Consider the following 20,040-nt stretch of genomic DNA (forward strand, 5'->3'; position numbering starts at 1 on the left):
TCACTTCTTTCTTTATAGATTTCTATACGTGTTCCTGAATGGTATCTCATCAAAGTCCTCCTATTTTTTTTCTTTTTTGTAAGTTTAACATATTGCTTAATACAACAGTTAGCACAGTAGAGAAGGGCACTGTCACAGGGAAAACAAAACCTATATAACATTCACGTAGTTTTTAGACTATATGCTAGGTGCATTTAGATGAAGCTGGCTAATCAGAAAAAAGACTAGCAAAGGATTTCCTCAAGTTTCGAATAGTTTCAGCTTTTGCTTCATCTTCATTCACAGATGATCGGAAGAAGGATGATTCTGTGAAACTGAAGGCATTTGTCAAAGACTGCGACTTGCTGCAAGACAAAAATGCAACATGTTTTGTATGGTCATATTGTCTACCAGCTTCCATCCACATACAACTTGTATAAATGATGAGAAAAGGAAAAATCTCCATTAGATGTAGACAGTTTGCATGTGAACAAAATGGACAATCAACACAAGAGATATAGTTAGATGTAGCATAGAGAGCTGCTGCAATACAGCACGTTCCTTCTGTACTTTGATTTGAGAAGTAGAATAATCTTTTTCTTTAGAGAACACACTGCTTTTTTACAGATCTGAAACATGCTGTTCCAGTAAACTGGATGATGTAAATTAGAACTTGAGGAAAAAGTGGGCCTGCCTGCTAAATCCAAACCACCACCCAACCCAGGATGATTAATAATTGTGTTCATTAAGGCTGTAAACAGTTACACAAAAAGAAAAATTAGGTATATCAGCAAGAATTTGAAGAATGAATCCTAAAGTTGTAATGTGCTATCTCTCTCTCTATATATATTGGACATTTGATCCTTAATGGAGGCTTAATGACACTTTATATCTTTAAAAAAAAAAAATCCCAATTGTCTATATGCAGTTAGTCTAGCAATGCTATTCTGGTTTTAGTGCTATCATGTAACTACAGTGTAAGTCTCTGTAAGCATGAATAAAATAACATACAAGAAGGAAAATGTCTGATATCTGAAGTTTAAAATGTTAACTCATGACCTGTGAGATAAAATAATATTTAAAAAGTGGGTTTGAATTTAAATAGAAAACATTAATGACTTACAATCTCTTTACAGAGATATGCATGAATTAGTAAAACTAGTTAACTGATTTCATTTTTATCTCAGTACAATAACAGGATTTCAGTTTTGGCTATAGTAAAACTGAAACACTTTTCTTATTCAGATTGTCTTACACTCTTCATGGTTTGCAACTTCTCTACCTCTAAACTAATAATGTACAGCAAACAGTGCTACGGGCGTTTTAGGTTTTTCATAAATTATAGTTGTGTTAATGAGAATAGACTGATAAATGTTTGTTTGTACTCACTGAAAGAGGGAGGGTGGGAAGCAGCACTTGACTTGATTAGTAACACAATAAGTAGCCTAATTAAATATTTATTCACAGATTAATAACATGTACATACAGGTTAGGCAACAGCATGTGGGTGAATACAAAGCATATGCATGCAAATAGATAGAGTTAATCCTACAGGCAGGAGATCTGAGTCTTGGTGTGGACCTGAATCTGCTTCTTGAAAGTTAGAAAAACTACTTTTATTATGGCTTGCATCTTAAAAACTTTAATTTCTCCTTTTTTTATTTTATTTTCAAATAGACACTATTCCCTTCCTTTTGAAGAAGAGCAAAATGAATCTAGATTTGAACAAGGAACTAAAGGAAAGGAAGAAAGCTGGGAAACAGTATGTGGTACAGTTTTTCTGTACCTGTTCTTAACTGTTTTTCTTAAATGTCAGAAGTTCACAAGTTAAGTTTCAAACTATAAACTAGTTTCCATCTTGCTTAAGAAAATCGACCTCCCTATTCTCTACTTATGCTTTAATAATAATGAATTAATTTGAGTTTTATGATTATAAAACCGAATAAAGAAATACACTGTCCTAGGAAGGCAAGGAAAATAGTGTCATCTTTGCATATTGTCACCTACCACATCTCTTCCACTGAATTGTGCTCAGCTGAGGACTCAGAATTGGTTCATGCTAGTATTAGCATATGAGTGGGTGGAAAAAGGGAATCTGTGTTACTTGGATAAAACCGAGACTACGTGCCAGTCTTTGTACTTACCATAATAAGCAGAATGTGTCTGTGACTCTACTGGCAATAGTATGTGTCAGGATCACTATGTTGAAAACCAGCAAATCATTGCCAATACCTTCCCCATGTTTTCTGTTCACTGGGTTGAAGCTGTGAGAGGGGACATAGCTACAGATCCTTTCCATATTCTTTACTGTAGCATGTGGCTGGCTAGACATAGCAACAATAGCATGCTGTGCATTAAGGAATCTTCCAGTAGTGAGATAACTACAGGCAGTTTTCCACATGAGTCCTGCAGTCTTCTCTGGAAAGGGCCTGTGTGAATTGCTTGTGCCATACAGTCAGTAGCAGTGTATAACCACGAACGAAGTGCAACCGTAAAGAAACACAGTTTGGCAGCCACTGTCTAGCATGTTCATTTGGATTGTTCCTCAGATAGCCTTTTGAAACTGGAATCTGTTGTCTGAGCGACTGCAAGGTTAAAAGTTTAAATAGGTAAGATTTCCTCTTTTCTGTGCAGGCTTACAGCACACCCAGATCGTGAGTCAGCGACATAAAAAGGAGAAAACATACACCAGAAAGATGACGAGTTTTCAGACCTAGTTGGGGCACAACAAATAAATGAAATTTTGTGTAGTGCTTAGGATGTAACTAATGATAGTCTTACTAATCATAAAGAGAGACTAAGCTGTCTGAAATGTTTTAACCTCATTTTAGACTTGGGAACATATGTACACATTTTTCTGAATATTAGACCAACTCCCAAATTACAGTTATGACAACAAAATCTGTGTTACGAGGAGAAAAGAAAATGGATAAAGCGAATCTTACTTAAGTTGTGGGTGAGACTGAGGCTTCTGTTGTGGCGCGGGCTGTGGCGAGGGCTGTGGCTGTGGCTGCAGCTGCGGCTGTGCTTCCTTTGCTAATCTGGTGCTGGAAGGACCTTGAGCCTGGGGACGTGGCTGCTGAGTTGTAGGTCCAGGTGGACGCTGTGGCTGGGAAGTTGAGGGCTTTGCTGACTGCCCAGGGGGGTACATGCGCTGTGGCTGCAATGGCTCCTGGCTTTGTGATTGCATTCCTTGGGGTTGCACTGGGCCCCCTAGGTTCAGTACAAGAAAAACTTCATAATGTTATAGTATCAAAGTATTCTTATTAGATTTCATATCCAACACTTTAAAATAATCCTTGAATGTGATTAATTCTACTTTTGAGGCAAAATTCTATTACTATGGACTGCAGTTTCATGTAGTCAATACTACTAATCACAGTTGGTACATTAGTAACTTCCTTGGAGCCCCTATGATTCATCCTTAAAATTGCTAAGAAGTACAAAATTTATCCCAGCAGTAGCAGTACTGACTTCAAATCAAATCAGTGGAGTTACACCCAATACAATTTTGGCCCAGCTCAAGGAGAGGCTGCGAGATAATTGAATATACCAGTAATACCTATTTCAGCAATACAGCTACTATTTTCTGTGTAGTTATTGCAGTTTTGTTTCTCCACAGTTTTAAAATTATTTCTGTAATATTCCTCTTAGATTCCCTCTTACCAAACAACTTTATACTGAAATTTTCCGGCTGATTTAAAGTCTTTTGATAAGATATTTAGCCCCTTAGTGAAATATGTCAAGAACATTACAAAAAAACACAAGAAAGTCATTACTAATTCTTTACCAAGGAGATCTTTCCACTGAGAAGGAAGTATACTGGCAAAATGCTGTATCAAGTGTGAAACTACAATGTGTAGTAGAGACTTAAGTTGTGAAATCCATGGCTGAAAGATGCTACTTCATCATACAGGGGTTTTTTTTCTGCTTTCTGACTGAAATAGTGCTGTGTCAGATATCAGTGGGCATGCTGCTTTTATCTCATATCAGATGTCTGAATGTGGTTTTCTGGGCTGATAGCTGCTATAACTGAATATTCTTGCATGTGACAAGGCACACAGGACATCTGAGTTAAAGGGAAGGAAGGACAGGATGAAATTCTGTTTGTATAATGTTTCAGTCAGGGTAAGAGCTTTGCTGAACAGTAAATATTATAGAAGACAACTGATCTAGATGTTCTGAACATTGGGGAATTTTTAGTCTTACACAGATATTTAGTGCAAGTAAAAGACTTAATCTATTCAGGTCTCTAAAAGAAAACCTTCATATCTGGAAGTACTGTTGCAATACAGGATTATTTCTTTTAAAATTGCTGTTACAGTTAGCTTTCTACTTACTATATGAGATTCCAGTGTATGTGACTGAGAACAGCATGTACTAATGCTTCAGTAAGTTTTAATACAGTTGTAGCAGTGTGTTGTGGTGTAGAAAGATAAATAGCACGTACTGTATGTTAAGGAATGTGCCTTCATTGTTTATTAATTTGAACCACTTTTGTAGGAAATATTTGAAGGTGATAACATGGTCTTGCAACATCTTAATAAGGATCGTTTTCTTATTAGTCTCCTTTCACTCAATATTGAAAAACAGAAAGGTTTCTTTCCCCCACTTGTACATACAGGCTTGAATGCCAGAAACTTTACACTGAAGACAGATATAACTTTCTTTTATTGCACATTAAGCTGTACAAGATATTTCACATAAAAGATATACTGCTGTCACACTTCCAGCATTTGCTCACTTTCTTGCAGCTGGGTTGTACAAAAGGCAACAATCATGAAAGAAACTTTTACCAAAAATAACTCAACAAAACTGAACATTAAGCCTACACTGTAAAACATCTGTTCCCTGTTACCCACAATATTGCACCTAAGCATGCTTACATGCAGAGAGACATTTTGGCTTGCTTCTTGTCTGCGGTATGTAGTAATAGTGTGTGCCCTTGTAAATCCTTTACAGTCAACAAGCTGAAATCCTATCTGAAACACCCATCTCTTCTTCTTTGCACACACAACTCACAAATGTTGTGTGAAAAGCACTTGTGAATACTTGTACTACTACATGCAAAAAAATGCCAACTGCTTTAAATAAAATCAATCATCAGATTCATTTCTTCATCCCAGGGAAGTATGGTTTATTCATTTTTATGGTGTCTGGAGGTAAGGATTTGTGAACCTGATTCTAAGTGGAATTTTCTTAATATAGAACAAAATAGCCAATGCCATCATTGGAATGATCACTGACCCAGACAAATGCTGATCACTAAAGCAAAATATTCATGTAATTTACTGATAGGTAGTAAACAGTAGCACTTACCACAAACATTTAAATAGCTAATAATGCATACCTTAATTCTCATCTTACCAGCCAGCTTGTACAAATAAAAGAAACACTAAGAATGATGATTCTCACTGATAATTTTTTCCAGTGTTTGTAGGGAAAACAGAAGTAGAACATAAGACTGTTTTCCCTTTAAACAAAATTGTTTGCACTAAACTAATGGCCACTACTCATCTTTGTACATATTCAAGATTAAAATTATAGTTTTGTGGCTCACTTGCAACTAAGCTTTATGGTATGCTAGCAGTCTGTAGCCTGTGATTCTAGGCTAGATTTCTCACAACAGATTAATTGCCTGTCTGTGTATTTCTTGTAATATTACGTTCTAAATTGGTTATGCAAAAATCACAAATAATTTACCTACAGAAAATCTAGCAGTTGTCAGGCATCTCAAGTCTTTTTGCATGTTTGATTTCAAGCAATTATTATAAACCCTAGTTATGTGGATAACGCTGGGACTGAATATTCTTTATAGCTATCTGGATACTTCTAGCTTTAAAATAGTAGACCTGAGTTGGTAAAGAAAACTGCTGACATTTTTGTCTTGCGTTCTAATCAAAGGACAAGATCCCTAGCTGGTTAAAGGTACCTTGGTCTACCATCTCCTAACATCTCAGTATTTGAAAAAAAATGAGCTCAACAGGAAGTTTAACAGTCCTTGAGGTACTTCTCACCAAATAACCTGGGATTTAACTCTTAGGTAAGTATATGATTTTTGAAAGTATTTGCATTAGTTTTCATTAAAAATCTCCATAGATTACTAATTCAGAATGACAACAAAAGGTACTACTTAATTGAAATAGGATACATTAAATACACTTTCACTGAGATATTGCACATAGGTGGCCCATTTACATAGCTTTGTAGCTAATAATTTAATGTAGAATTACTAAAAATATGAATACCAGTATGTAAAATAGAAGATATTTTAAATATTCCTTGGGAAGAACTGTATCTTATGGAGTCACTAAAATATTAGACTTCCACTTGCGTATAAGTAAAACTCAAATGTTAACAAACTGTATAAAATTATAAATAAAAAGCCTCACTAGCAAATTCTAATCTAGACTTTTAAAAATATATCTGGATCACCTACCTATTAGTCATGCACACACAAAAAAATAAAGGCTATGAGTACAGTGTGCACACACTCACAGAGTAAGCAAAAGTATTTAGATTTGAACCTTGGTGGTATTTTACTTAACGATATATAATACTCAAAAAATACTGTCTAACCATCCATAATGTACAGTTGCACTGGGCTCTAAAGAGGCACATTCTTTGTACACTGTTGACAACAGCCCTGAAATCACAAATTTTACAGAGAAAGGTAGGTAAGCGTTACACGCACAGACATGAACAAGTAAACAACCAGACGGTATAGTTGACACTGCATAGAAAAAACACAGTCCAGGTCAGCACTGAAACAATGCAAAAATTGAACAAAACTGGTATGTTTGCTTTTAGGATTGTGTGTTTGTTTCTTTTTCTTTTTTTTTTTTTTTTCATTTTTGCTTTAACCCTTGCTTTTAGTCTCAATTATCTAAGTAGCCTGGACTTGTTTTGGTCCTACTGCAACGCCATTACAGTCGAGAATGTACTGTAAACAACCTTGAGGTGGTGGTCGCTGAGGTGGGATTTTGTTTGGCTCTGGCTCCTTTAGTGATCCACTCTGGAAAATACATTTGAAAACAGAAGAGAAAAAAAATTAGAGTAGCTTAGTTCCAATTTTCCACTAATTTGTCTTCATTTTCATTAGAAATCTTTTTATTGGTTGGGGCTGAGCATATACTTTTAATTTATTCCAGATAACATTTTCTAATTTAGTTGCTGTCTGACATGATATATGAATCCTGGACTAATCCAAAGCTGAGTTCTTGAAAAAAAAAAATTGTTTTCCCTTTGCAGCATGTGATTGTGATATAAGGAGTGCCTTCTCAAATCGTGCCTCTATTTGTGTATGGTCTTTCTCCTTCGGTTCCTAGCACCTTGAATGACTTTTCTGTATCTCATTCCTTCTGCTCTCTTTTTTAGGATAGACTGAATAGAAAATGGACTTCAACAGATACCTTTGTGTAATTTAAGAAATAATTTATTTTTAATTACATTCACTTGTATCTGGAAGCACTAGCACAGCAGGATTTTTTGCTAGTGGTAGTTTCACTTTGATTTGCTGACTGTAAATGGGAAGGGAGATGGACTACTCTAGGTTAGCTGTTTTGCTAAGCAAAATGAAAGAAGGAAGCAAAAACCACAGACAAATAATAAAAATAATTGAAATTACTTCATGCTACTCCATCTGACATGTTATTAGAAACACATGGAATACTTAACTTTTCAAAACAGGAGATTTATTTGGCAGTATCCTTTTCAAATGTATACTTGTCGAGAGGAAAAGATGGACCTGAACCAAAACCTTGGAGCAGAACACCCTCTGGGAACATTAGTATTTGAATTCAAACTCTGTCTTAGGTCCATCTCTAATATTTTGAAAAGTAAAATATGTTAAATCATTGGACATAATAGCTTGGGGTTTTTTTAAGGATCCAGAAATTAAATTGCCATCTGTCAAGAGGGAAAAATCCCAGAAGGTATTAAATAGTAAATGTAAAATTAATTAAACATGTTTCTCGCAAAGCTTACTGTTTTTTTCTGATAGATTTGTATTTGATCTTAGAACTACAGAAATAAATCTTACTCATAGTGATGTGAATTCCTGCACAGCAATCTAGACATTACACTTTTTAAATGTTACAAGACAACAATGCTCTGTCGTATGCAGCTGTTGCAAATTGCCTTGTCTGCTTTAGCTACAGAAATAAAAGGACGTAGGACAGGTCCAAAACTCTGTTATTCAGAATTACCAACCTTCAGAAGACCAAATGAGGAGTAAAAATGAAACATACAAAATGAATGAGGCAAAATCTGATCCTTATGTTAACTTATGTTAACTATGTAACCCAGTTACATAGTTCTCGGTAAGCATCATTGTAAGGATGAGGATATGTAGAAAAGAAGAGAATTTCATAAGGAAAGACACAGCCACCAGAAAATTTTGAAGTGCTTTAGTGTGGGTTAAAGTCTTCTGTTTTGTTTCTCTCCTTCCTCTAATTTTCTGAACCACATGTAAAAGTTGACATTCTATCCTATGCATGTTTCAGTAACATTAAGCATTTGTGGTATCTACTCTGTATAATGTGTTGGAGCTCACTGAAACAATATGCATTTACATCAGTAACTTCTTGGATATGGGGGAAATTAGCCCAGAGTGGAAACCTTGAAAAGTTGCCCTAGAGGAGCTCACTCCTTTCATATTCTAGTACCATTGTTCTGATGCACCTGGCACCTTCCTCTGTATGCCTTCAGGGCATTTGGGTGCTCCATATTACCAAGCGAGCCTGTGTTTCCTTTGGTGTTGTAGTGCGACACGTGGCGTGTGCCCTTCAAGGGAAAGTCTAAGTATTTGCGCTTAAGGACCTCCAAGAGTTTCTTTGTGGAGGACCGAACAGATCATGTGACTTTTGTTAGAAAGCATGCATAATATTTTATTACATTACTACAATTACCACGCAATAGACTTCCTAGCCTTACAAAGGGCCATAAACCAATCTATATGGTTCTCCACAGTGGCAGAGGATGACTAGGGGGGATATGAGTGTTGCTATTTTTCTACTAAAACAGAAGTAAAAGATTATGTAGGTAAAACTTATCTTTTATTTAGAAACTAAAAACACAGGCTGGCAATTTAAATTCACATCTACTTTAATGTTAAAACAACATCTGCAGGGCCTCTGCCTCCTCCATGCCTTGAGGCTGAAGCAAATCTGCCATTTCTTCTTGCACTGAAATAATGGTCTTGGGGTTTATCATTGCACACACCACCTAACTGACTTGACGTGACAACATCAGTACTTATGCAATCTGCATATCTCTCCATCTACAAAGAAATTATTCTATCCTAAATTAAGCTTTCAATAAAGGTTATAGAAGCTTGCTAATCCTTACCTCAACTGTTCTGAAAGTTTAGAGCCTTTGTGCATTTTCTGTTGAAGATGTATTTCCCCCTCTCTAGTCACTGACTGCAGCTGTCCTGATTTTACCACCCACACATCCTTTTTTTCACCAGATATCACCTGGTGCTTCCAGGAACCTCACCCACACTCCAGGCCAATCACATGGGTATATTACTTTTGCTAATTAGCCAACCCACCCAGGCTGACCCAAAAAGACTAATTAGCATTACATTCCTAACTGAGAAATCTTACTCATGGTTTTTCAATGGTCTGTAGTAACCCAGTCCTTTTCAAGAGTCTTTCTTTCAGACAGTCAGAAACCTTGATACTTGATATTAAAGACAGGCTTTGAACCAGTCTTGTTTGCTGTCCTGAGCCAAGGCCTTTAATAAAATCCAGGCTTCTTCTAAGACACCAGTTGTTGGCAAATCAACTACAGACTGTTACTTCTCACCTCTCCAAGGTGGTGTGCCAATGTAATTGTAAGAGCTGCTAACTCCTTATAGGCAACACAATCTCTCTGAACAGAGATGCTGGACTAGACCTGTCCTGCAGATGTATTCACCCCTCTTGTTTTTTTTTCTTTTTTCCTTTGTTGCCCAGCCTAGACGCTCACCCTCCTACCACTTTCTTTTAGTACAAACATGTTTTCCTGCACTGCAGTTCTGATCTACAGACTTGCCTATTGCTTAGTTCAAATATTGCAGGAATCAAGGATTAGAATATGCAGAATATGTCATGGAAAATGACCCTGAACAGATTCTTATTTGGAAGCTCAGGGCTGAAGAGCAAAATTAGTAATATAGAAGCTAGAAACTACAGTGCTTAGTATGGTTTAGGATTACCTAAGTGAGGTGTGGTAACTGATGTTGTAAGGAGCCCTTTTGGTTTTCATTTTACGGAATGCAACTTTCATATCATATCCAAAGTCCCCAAAGAGAAGGGATTGCTGATGTTGATAGTAGCATTATTATAGAACTGCTTATAGAATCTCTCCTGTTCAAAGGGGATTTACTGTTTATAAAACTATTCTTAAAAACTACAACTTTACTTGTGGAAACCTCTAAGCCACATGAATGCTGCAAGATATATATATATAGTGATTTCTCAACTCTGGGTGTGACAATTGATGCTTTGGTTGCATAATGGTCTTTAAGAATATTGGCTAAGTAATTTTAGCCAGAGCAGAAAACCCACTACTTGTCTAGAAGGTAGATGTCTCTAGATGTCTCTGTAGCACTTCCTTCCTTTCCACACTTACCTGAAACAGTCTCCTTAGAATTTTAGGGGTAGAACTGGAGGAGAGAACTGGTTGTTCTTCAGAGCATGTTGTATTAGAATTTGATTAGTGGTATTACTTCTTTTTCCACCTTGTATATTTATATAAATGCAGATTGAATTCATATATACTTGAATTTTGAATAGTCTGAAGAATGTTAAAATGGGTGGGAGCAAAAGCAGCAACTTGGCAGGGAAATAGCCCTTGGGCAAAAGAGATGCTAAATGGAGTCCCACAAAAATTGATTTTGATTTGGCTGAGTTTGAAGATTTTGTGAACTATAGTTGGAGCACATATAGTTGTTTTTGGGTTTCGTTTGGTTTTCTTTGTAATACAATGATAGAAACTTTTCATAGGTATTTCAATATTTGAAGGGAAAGCCATGTTTTTCCGGTCAAGAAGTAGAGGGATCAATTGAGAATTGCCAAAACACAAGCTGAGTTAGATCTCATAAAGGAAACAAGAATAAATTGTAAAACAGTTAAGTAACAGAAGAACTAAGAAAAAATGTGATTGCTAAGCAGAGAGGTAATTTAGATAATTTAAGTAGGGTGTCAATAGTAAATGCATGTTTGAAGTGTCGTAGATTATGATAAATACAGGGGCAAGGGCAAGATGGCAGGTGGGGTAAAAGCTAAAAATGAGATGTAGGTAAAAATCAAAGATCTTCTTGGGCTTATATTGGTCAGACCAGATATTCTTCATCTTAGAAATCAAAACCAGCTGACTCATGAAATACAGAATTCCCTACCTAACAATTGGAAATGTACAAGTTACACTGGAGAAGGTTAAGCACTAATACTACAGGAATTACATTGTGGGTAAGGAAGTGGCTACTGAGGAGATAGGCAGTTACTGAAGAAAAACAAATGGGAAGGATATAACTGGGATGTGGAACTCAAGTAGAATGTTCATTAATTAAGCTGGCACAAACAAGTAGGTGTGTGCTACTAAAATCTGTAGATGATACAGAGCTGGAAGACTACAGACCAAAATATCCCAAAGAAACAATGAAATTGACGAGTGGAGTAAAAAAACCAAAACCAAAACCCCAATAACTTAAATGCAATGTCTAAAGTAATTTATTTATGGACTATTAACATGCATCTGTCAGAAATGCAGAGCTCCCTAACTAAAATCTAACAAGAAAGATCTATGCAGTGAAAAAACCAAAATCTTATCACACATTCAGTGAAGTATTTCACGTAGGTGTTAGGCATGATGCTGCCTAACATTTACATCACGCCTGCTCAAGAAAGATGAATGTAAGCTGATCAGGCACAGAAAAGTGCTACTAAACTGACCAGGCAGATGGAAGAGTCTATACCTACCGCATTTGGAAGAACATGTCTTGTTTAGTTTAGCAAAATGAAGGCCTGAATGCAGTACAGTTGCTTTTTATAAATATATTGTACTGGTAAAGAACTAGACAGGAAACAAGCTAGACTAAAGGACAATGCGAACCAAGAAGAAATGGGTATAAACTGAATAAAACTGGGCTGGAAATAAGCACATATTGTATAGTTTAGCAAAGCAGTAAGATCCTGAAGTGGCTTTCTGATATGGAGCATCCAAAAATAAGAAACTCCTTAGAACCTTGTTGCTTACTGCTTTATACGTTTAACGTGTAGTGACTATGGCAGGGATACTTAGCAGTTGCTGATTCAGACCTTATCCTATTTCGGGTGAATCTGGCATAGGTGATGTACCTGCTTCACTGTGACTACAAAGGACTACAAAGGTTTTGCTATTTATTTTATTATATATTCCCTGTGGACTGAGAAAGGCAGTGAAACAGGCTTAGTTACAGTTATAATGAAGAGATGTGGGAAGGCACACCTTAAAAAGAGGCCACCTTCACTTTGTCTAGTGCAAAGGGGGCAGCTAGAGAAGAGTTGGCTCCTGCTTTTTACAGTTCTTTGGAGTACCAGTGTTCAGTCTTGCCCTTCTCCACTGAGGAAATCTGTATGGAAAAGATACTCTCAGCAAAACTGATGCCAGCCTAACATTTCTTCACGTTGAAGTTTTGATAAAGAATTCAAAAATTTATAGCAGCATTTGTTATTGCTTAACCAACTTTCTAAACTACCTGTGTAAAACCTCTTAATATCTTCCTCTGAATGGGAAGCAAAATGACTACTAAGAGGAGAAAACAAGCTATACAGCTTAATTTTTACTTGGAATAGTATTTACAAAATGCACTGAAAAAGTGTTGGGTTTTTTTTTTAAATCAAAAAGTATTCTAACTTAGATTTTATAGATTAAGTGTTTTCCATTGATAGATAAATAATTACTTCCTAGAGAATAGTTCCCTTCTTGAATATTTTTACATAAAATCATACAAATGAGTACCCTAGTATGGACTCACTGCAGTTAAAAGGTACACTCCAGTATTTTCCCTGGGATACTGAAACGGGTGACCTCCCATTGGCCATTCCAGCCCTATTTTCTATTATTCTGCTGAAGAAAAATAATCCGCCCCCCCACCCCCACCCCCAAGAGATGAAGTTCTAGAGAAAAAGTAGGATGTCAATTTAACAGGTAAAAAGTTTCTTAAGAAGTAGCATCACTTGTTGAAGCTAGATGGTCCCCGTCCAGAGCCAATCAGTAATTCTAATGGACAAGGATGCAGTCTTATTTTATTGCAGTTCTTGCTTAAAGAAGCCAGATTTCAACTTCTGTTTTTGAAAAGGGAACATTAAAAGCCTGCAGTTGCACAGCAGCTTTCAGGCAGTTCTTTCCAGTGAAAGAATTGCTCCCTATAGACAAGGAAGGAATGTGGACTATGTGATAGCAGAGAGCTCCCCCTGTGTGCTAAAGCAGCCGAGACTAAAATGTGTATGCGTGCATGTTTGTACCAGAGAAAGAGCTGTAAGAAATGACAGGCAAGCGAAAGTGGTACAACATATCAGAAGACTGTCCAGTTACTGGAAAGTTAAACTTCCTTACACCTTTCTCAGTGTACATAGATACCTCTACATACATAGAGGACAAGGTACCCCTTGGGGCTTGCTAGTGTTAAAATCCTGTGCTATTGTTTGACGTTGTAAGGAAGGTTTTGATGCTTGAACCCAGGGACTTTGACCCTGCCTGATGCTATGTTGTATCTGCTCCTCCAGTCTTAAAACAAAAAAAAACCAGATTTTTTTTTTTTTTTTTAAAATACGGGATGGCAAGTGATCCTTGCATGAAGAGGAAAAGATTAAGGTCTGCAGAACTTCATCTTGAGCCACAAAGATCCATCATAACTGGATCCATCCAGAACTGAAGTTTATGCTTTGAAACAAGCGAGTCTGGGAAAAAGATGGTGGAGCTAACTCAAGTCCAGTCTTATAACCCACATTTTATCTTAATATTATTGTATCAGTGTTTCAGAACAGTGGAGTGGGAGGAGGCATGGAAAAGAGGTAGTGCACTGAGCTAAACACTTGAGCTCTCCCCCAAACAATAGCAAAGTTCAGAACTCTAGTATATGAACAGAGCATAAGACCTCTCTGTCAATGGTTGCGTGTGCTTCTCTTCTTGCTTCTGGTGCAGCACAAGTACACAGCCACACAGAGGAGGTTTTGGTGGTTGGTCTGAACTCTGACAAGCTTCCTGAGTCTCTCCTAGGAGTTGAGATATACTGGAGAATGATATATAAGCAGCTGAAGACAAGCTTGGTCTACTGGCAGCTAGCCAGATGGAGCACTGATCCACCACTAGATTAGTGTCTGAAGTGATGGTGGGGGAGGGAGGTTTCTTCTTTTTTTCTATGGATAAATCAAGAATATTTGAAAATGAGCTGCTCTGTTTTGGATTTTTCTGTAATTTCTCTTGGTGCTTATCCTTGTTTAAAATTTTTAACACATATTTAGCACATGGTTCTTATTCAAAATAAACTGTGGCAATGACTGCTGGGGAGAGGGACAGAATCCTTGCAAGTTAAACATGGAGTAAAGCCAAATAGCTTTGCTTAACAGGTTATGAATTAAAGGTCAGAGAAATCAAATAAAAAAGTCAAGTGGACACAGAGCATGATAACAAAAAAAGTAGATGGGAAACACCCACCACAGTGGGGAAAGGAAAGGAGACCAAGGAAGAGCCTCCAAAAAAAAGATATTTCTATTAGGTTCAGCTTAAATAAACAAAATCAGAGAGTAAAACTAGATGAAAAATAAGGTAAAATAAAAAATCAAAAGGATGTTATATGATTATATAGTAATTATAGCACTAAGACAAAATAGAGATACCTAACTTAGACTCCCCTTTTCTGTTTGTGTATATGGCAGCTATTGGCTGTTCTGTAACAATGGGATTACTGTTTTCCTTGTTTTAATTTTGAAAAGGCTGGTTTGTGCTCTTTAATGGATTGAGGACATTTTTTGAAGTCTCCCAAAAAATGCCTGTGAGACAAGAAAGCTATTTCTCACAGAAGTCTACCAATTACTTATAAAGGCTACTCTATAGTGGTAGGCTCATGATTACTTAAAAATTGTTTTCTTTGTTCTTGAGGGTAGTGACTATGGAATTTCAGAATTCTCAAAGATAGTGTCTGTTTCTGCCAATACAACTGGTAGACTGTGAGATGATCAGAAGATCACCTGGCAGAAGGTAATAAAAAAGTTAACAAAAGCATAGTTTTGTTGTGTGAATGAAGACAAAAAGAGAACAGTATTGTTATTATGTTTAAAATAAATGGGGGAAAGTATCTATTAACTAGTAATACTTGTCACGTTTTCCAGTTTTAGTTAGTATTTTGTTGCCTTCTGTATAATAAAATTATTAGCACTAAGGCTATAGCACTATATCCTACAGACAATTGAAGTCATCCTAATCGTCCTGGTCCTGAAGCTTGACCCTTGTCAGGTTGCCTGTGGGGCTTTTTCCTTTGGACTTCTTTTCTAACGAGTACTTTTGTGAGCAACTCTTTCTCTTACCAAGCTTTGCTTGGCCTCTCTGCAGGGATCGTGTATTTTTCCAGGTACACTGCTGGTGATGATCATTCAATATAGAGTATTCAGGAAAAAAAAAAAAATATCAGGCCACATCATGAAAGCTTTTATTTCATTTGGACAAATTTCTGTTGATGTCAGTAGAAATTCTGACCAAATATCCTAAACCTTTAATATATACCCCTTAGTATATTCTCTCCTACAGTCTAAATGTCATGAGGTCCCTTTAAAAAAGGGCATTGTAAAGGCACACTTGTGTAGGTCTGAGCACATTATTCCAAAACAAGCTAAGAAAGATAAGCACTTATTAGTGTTTTGATTTAATCATTCTCATTTAATGGATACATTCACAGCTAACAACCAAAAGCATTTATGTAGACATTTATCACTAGCAAATATCCAGCAAGCTATTTACCTGTTACTTCTGTTCACTAGTGAGACTAAATAAGCAACAGAATTGAGCAGTATACACATACCTCCCTTAGTAATTACTCCATCTACTGGTATAGGATCTCAATTATTTTAAAATAGGTTATCTTAAATTTCATGATCAATTTGTTAGTAAAATCTCTTCTCAACATTTGTATGTTGTGTCCCACTGTTTTTTAATTAATGTCAATATTAAAAATCTTACAATTTATTTTCCTGCATGAACTTTGTTTTTAGTATATTACAATACGTGAATGTCAACTTCAAATGCTCAAACTAAATCAAGGTTTGTGTAATGAAATGGTGACTTTTAAATATATGGACATCCTTCATCCAGCAGTTAAAGTCTGAGTCTCCACCTCTATTGTGATCTCTGTCACTTATATGAAGAACACAGTATCTGCCCTGAATAGGTGTCTTTTTCAAAGATGGACAAAACATCCGTGGTGTAGTAAAATATATGCTATCATTTTATACTTGTGATAAATAAACTTGAGTGTTGTAAATTTAGCTGGAATGAAGTGTGCCTCAAATGTGGCCTTTTACCAGGATGTGGTAAGCTCAGGCTCCATACATGTTTATTTTCTTCTGCTTTTCTTAATTCCATACATTTATATTAGGATCTAAAAGCGTAACAGCTGTTTTTCTTGTATTTTCACAAAGATAAAATAACTAAAAGGTTAAAAAACCCTTCAATTAAAATAAGTATCTCCTCTTCCAAATATACACAGCTAAAAATTGTATGTATATATGTACACTTATAGATATGTACACATTAAGGCAGCACACTAAAATATATTCCATATTAAAATAATGAAAAGAGGTTAAATCAATACTTTACAATAACATTATGAGAAATTTTCGAATAGGGAGCATTTAGTATTTGTAAAACGTATACCCAATTTCTTGTTGAATGTGATACAGCTTCTGTAATGCGATGCAATACATTGTAATACTAAATAATACAGAACTCCCCAAATCTGTTCTTGCACAAGAGAATAAGCCAGAAGATGTCGCTGTGATTCAGATAACCAAAACTCACGGCAGTAGAAGAGGTCAATACCTTCGGTATTTCAAAAATGACTTGCAAAAATTGTTTTAACATGACAGTTTTAAGAATGGCTTCTGACTTCTATAACCTTTGAAAGGCACTGTGTTTAGTGTTCTGTGATGTATATATGCCCCAGCAATATTTTTCATTGTTCTTTATGAGTTTTGATGACAATGTTTTAGATTCTCTGCCAGTATTTTTAGGAAGGCATCTTGCTGCTGCCTGACTAATTTGCCTTTAAGTCACAACAATAACTCAATAAGCATTTTAATATGAAAAGTATTTTGCTTACTAGGGACTATGATTTAAAAGAACTTCTAGGCAGATGGACAGTGCAAGCAGTAAAGGATAACTACTTAGATTTTGTTTGTAGTCTTGATGCCTGTTGAAGTGCATACAAACTTTCTGAGGTAAACACTGAACAAAAAAAACCTTATTGATTGCTAATGTAGACTACAGAAGATACTCAATTAATATCTACATACTACTTGTTTATTGACAAGCTATATTGCTCTGTTTATACAGAGTAACCTGATGTAAGAGTTTGGAAAAGTAAACAATTAAAGAGCCATATAGTAAAATACTGTCCAGACTTTTTCCAGGGGCTCTGTGTTCCCTTGCCCTGAGCAGAGAGAAAGTCAGGCTAATCTCTTGAGTATATTTAGGATCTGGGCTTCCATCAGATGTTATTCCACAATCTGGCTACATCGGATTTATGTATATGGCACTATGATGCCATAGCTGCCATTTATCCCCTATTTAAATGTCTTCCTAAGAGAAAGAAATACAGCACGTATGGTTTCAGGGGTGATTAGATCATTTAGCAACCTTCTTCAGGCAAGTTGTTCTTAAATTACTCCTGCTGTCTGTTAGTATAGATCTAATTAGACCAGGGAGTGATTTGCTTTGCACCAGTTCAGCAGGATTCTCAGATACTAATACTGAAACTCTGTATTTACCCTCATTCATGCAGAATGATCTAGTGTAGTCTGTTAACTTGTTTATTTGTTAGGCAGCCTTTCCTTCCAGACATAAGGAAGAAAAATATGTTCCTGCAAGTAAGTGCCAAGGGACTGTGACAGAAAGAAAATTCTTGGAGGTGATGTTAATTGGTAGCATGAACATGGCCTGGCTAATGTGAGTAGATTTAGCATTAGGGGTCTGAAGGACGATACAAAGCTGTAGCAAACCTGGAAGTCTTGGTTATACTTGAGGTGAACTTCTGTGAGACTGTGGAAAGCAGAAAGTCATTTAGAGATGAGGTCCACACCTCAAATTAGTGCAGAGAAGTTTACTTCTCCTAATAAGCAGACTAATACTGAATTCTAGGTTTCCATATAACTCCATGATGGGATCCCTCCCAATTAAGTGCATTCCCCTTCAGTTAAGATCAAATCGAGTAACTGTATTGTCTGACCATCATAAAAGCTTCAGTGATTTGAAACAAACTGCTGCTCATCATAAGGAGTTTGCTTTAAAAAAAAAAAAGGCAAATGGACAGAATGTAATAGAAGTATGACTACTCTTATGGAAGTCCAAGAATAGGTAATCTGATACTGGTCTGTTTTTCTCTCTGGAGGTAATACTTTTTTGTTATTTATACTATGTTCATATTTGGTGCAATTTTCTCTCTGACCATAGAAAAATGAAACTGGAAAAAACTGCTTGGCTCCAGTCAAATCATACAAATGGTCAGGAATGAAGAATGAGTAAGATAAAAATAGGAAAAATAGAAATAAATTATGCCAGATGTCTGAATAGCTGAAGATAGCTGAATAAGGGCTCCTTGACCCCAGTTTCTACTGATCTTAATGTAACTGTACTGAACTTCCCTGTGGGTGAACAGTGAAGAAGGTATTAAAATATTTTAGAAAAGAGTGTTAAGAAATGAAACTTCTCAGGTTCTGCTACTCTAGTCTCAAAATAATTAAAGTACCATCCTCTTTACTTCTGCATCGTTTGTTGCTTTATTATTGGTGTGTTACTCCTTTCTTTTAAGTCGAACAGAACCAGGATATAGCTGGGAATGCCGTGCTCTTTGTGATGTTATGTCACTACGGATAAAACTTCTTCCCTCCATTAAGGATAATAAATTCCTTGTTCTTTTGCGGATAATGCAACACGGTCTCAACAGAGCTGGACTGAAATAACATTTGCCTAATATGATTTTTCCTTAGCTTCAACTGCTAATATGACCATAATAATTTGCATTTTATGGTAATATTCATGCACAATGTAATATTCTACACAGAATTTAGTTCATCACAATTTGTATCATGGCTTGATATGCAGCTTTGAATACATGTTTTACTATTATTGTTTTATGTACAAAAGCTGCTACAGAAACAAGCATAAAATAGCCTGCACTGAGCAACCGTCTGCAGAGTTTGGCAAATCCAGACAGCAGAATTTTAAGCAGTGATCTTTCCTATCAACAGATGGAGACAGAGAAAAGTGATTCCACTGGCTAGGACACTTCACTGGGTAGATAAACCTAGTGGTTTGTTTTTTAGGAAAGATTTGAAAAAGGCTTCCCAAAAGATCTGTCAAAAGTATTCGAAGAGGTTACAAAAGGTGGAAATTTAGATTTCCATCATTTTATTGCCTGCAAGAAGAGCAGGTTTGCCTCATGAAAAACTTCTTTTAAAATCATATTCCTAGATAAAGTTCTGTTATATATTTTCATCATGGTTGTAACTAAAACAAGCTGTCATGTTTTTAAATTAAATAGAAACAACTTCATTTTTGGAAAGAGCTTTTTGACCATATGTAGTTATATCAGATAGAACTTCTCTGAGTCCAAGGACTCTTGCTTTTCTTTGAAGTGGAAAGACTTGTAAAGTAGCTGATAAGAGCAAAACTGGCAAGCTTTGAATCCTGTAATCAAGAATACTTTCTATCGCAATATGGTTCAATCATATTGTCAAAGGTATGCAGTAAACTGTAGCCTGGGACCACAGGAGAAAAGCATGAGACACGGTTTGTTGGCTGCAGCCAGAGTCAGCCGGCCTG

At 36.3% G+C, this 20,040-nt stretch overlaps 1 protein-coding gene across 2 annotated transcripts in view; it reads right to left on the reverse strand.

Annotated features, from left to right (window-relative positions):
- Positions 1 to 208: 208 nt before the first annotated feature.
- The window catches only part of SYN2 (synapsin II), a 197,966-nt gene continuing 178,134 nt past the window's right edge, over positions 209 to 20,040 (reverse strand). For both annotated transcript variants that reach the window (XM_075714460.1, XM_075714459.1), the window contains 3 exons: positions 6,934 to 6,994; positions 2,925 to 3,192; positions 209 to 344 (listed from right to left, as the gene is read on the reverse strand). In XM_075714460.1, the coding sequence (XP_075570575.1) occupies positions 209 to 344; positions 2,925 to 3,192; positions 6,934 to 6,994 (465 nt within the window). The remainder of the gene's footprint in view (positions 345 to 2,924; positions 3,193 to 6,933; positions 6,995 to 20,040) is intronic.

This window comes from Pelecanus crispus, chromosome 7 (assembly GCF_030463565.1).
Source record: "Pelecanus crispus isolate bPelCri1 chromosome 7, bPelCri1.pri, whole genome shotgun sequence".
Taxonomy (NCBI): domain Eukaryota; kingdom Metazoa; phylum Chordata; class Aves; order Pelecaniformes; family Pelecanidae; genus Pelecanus; species Pelecanus crispus.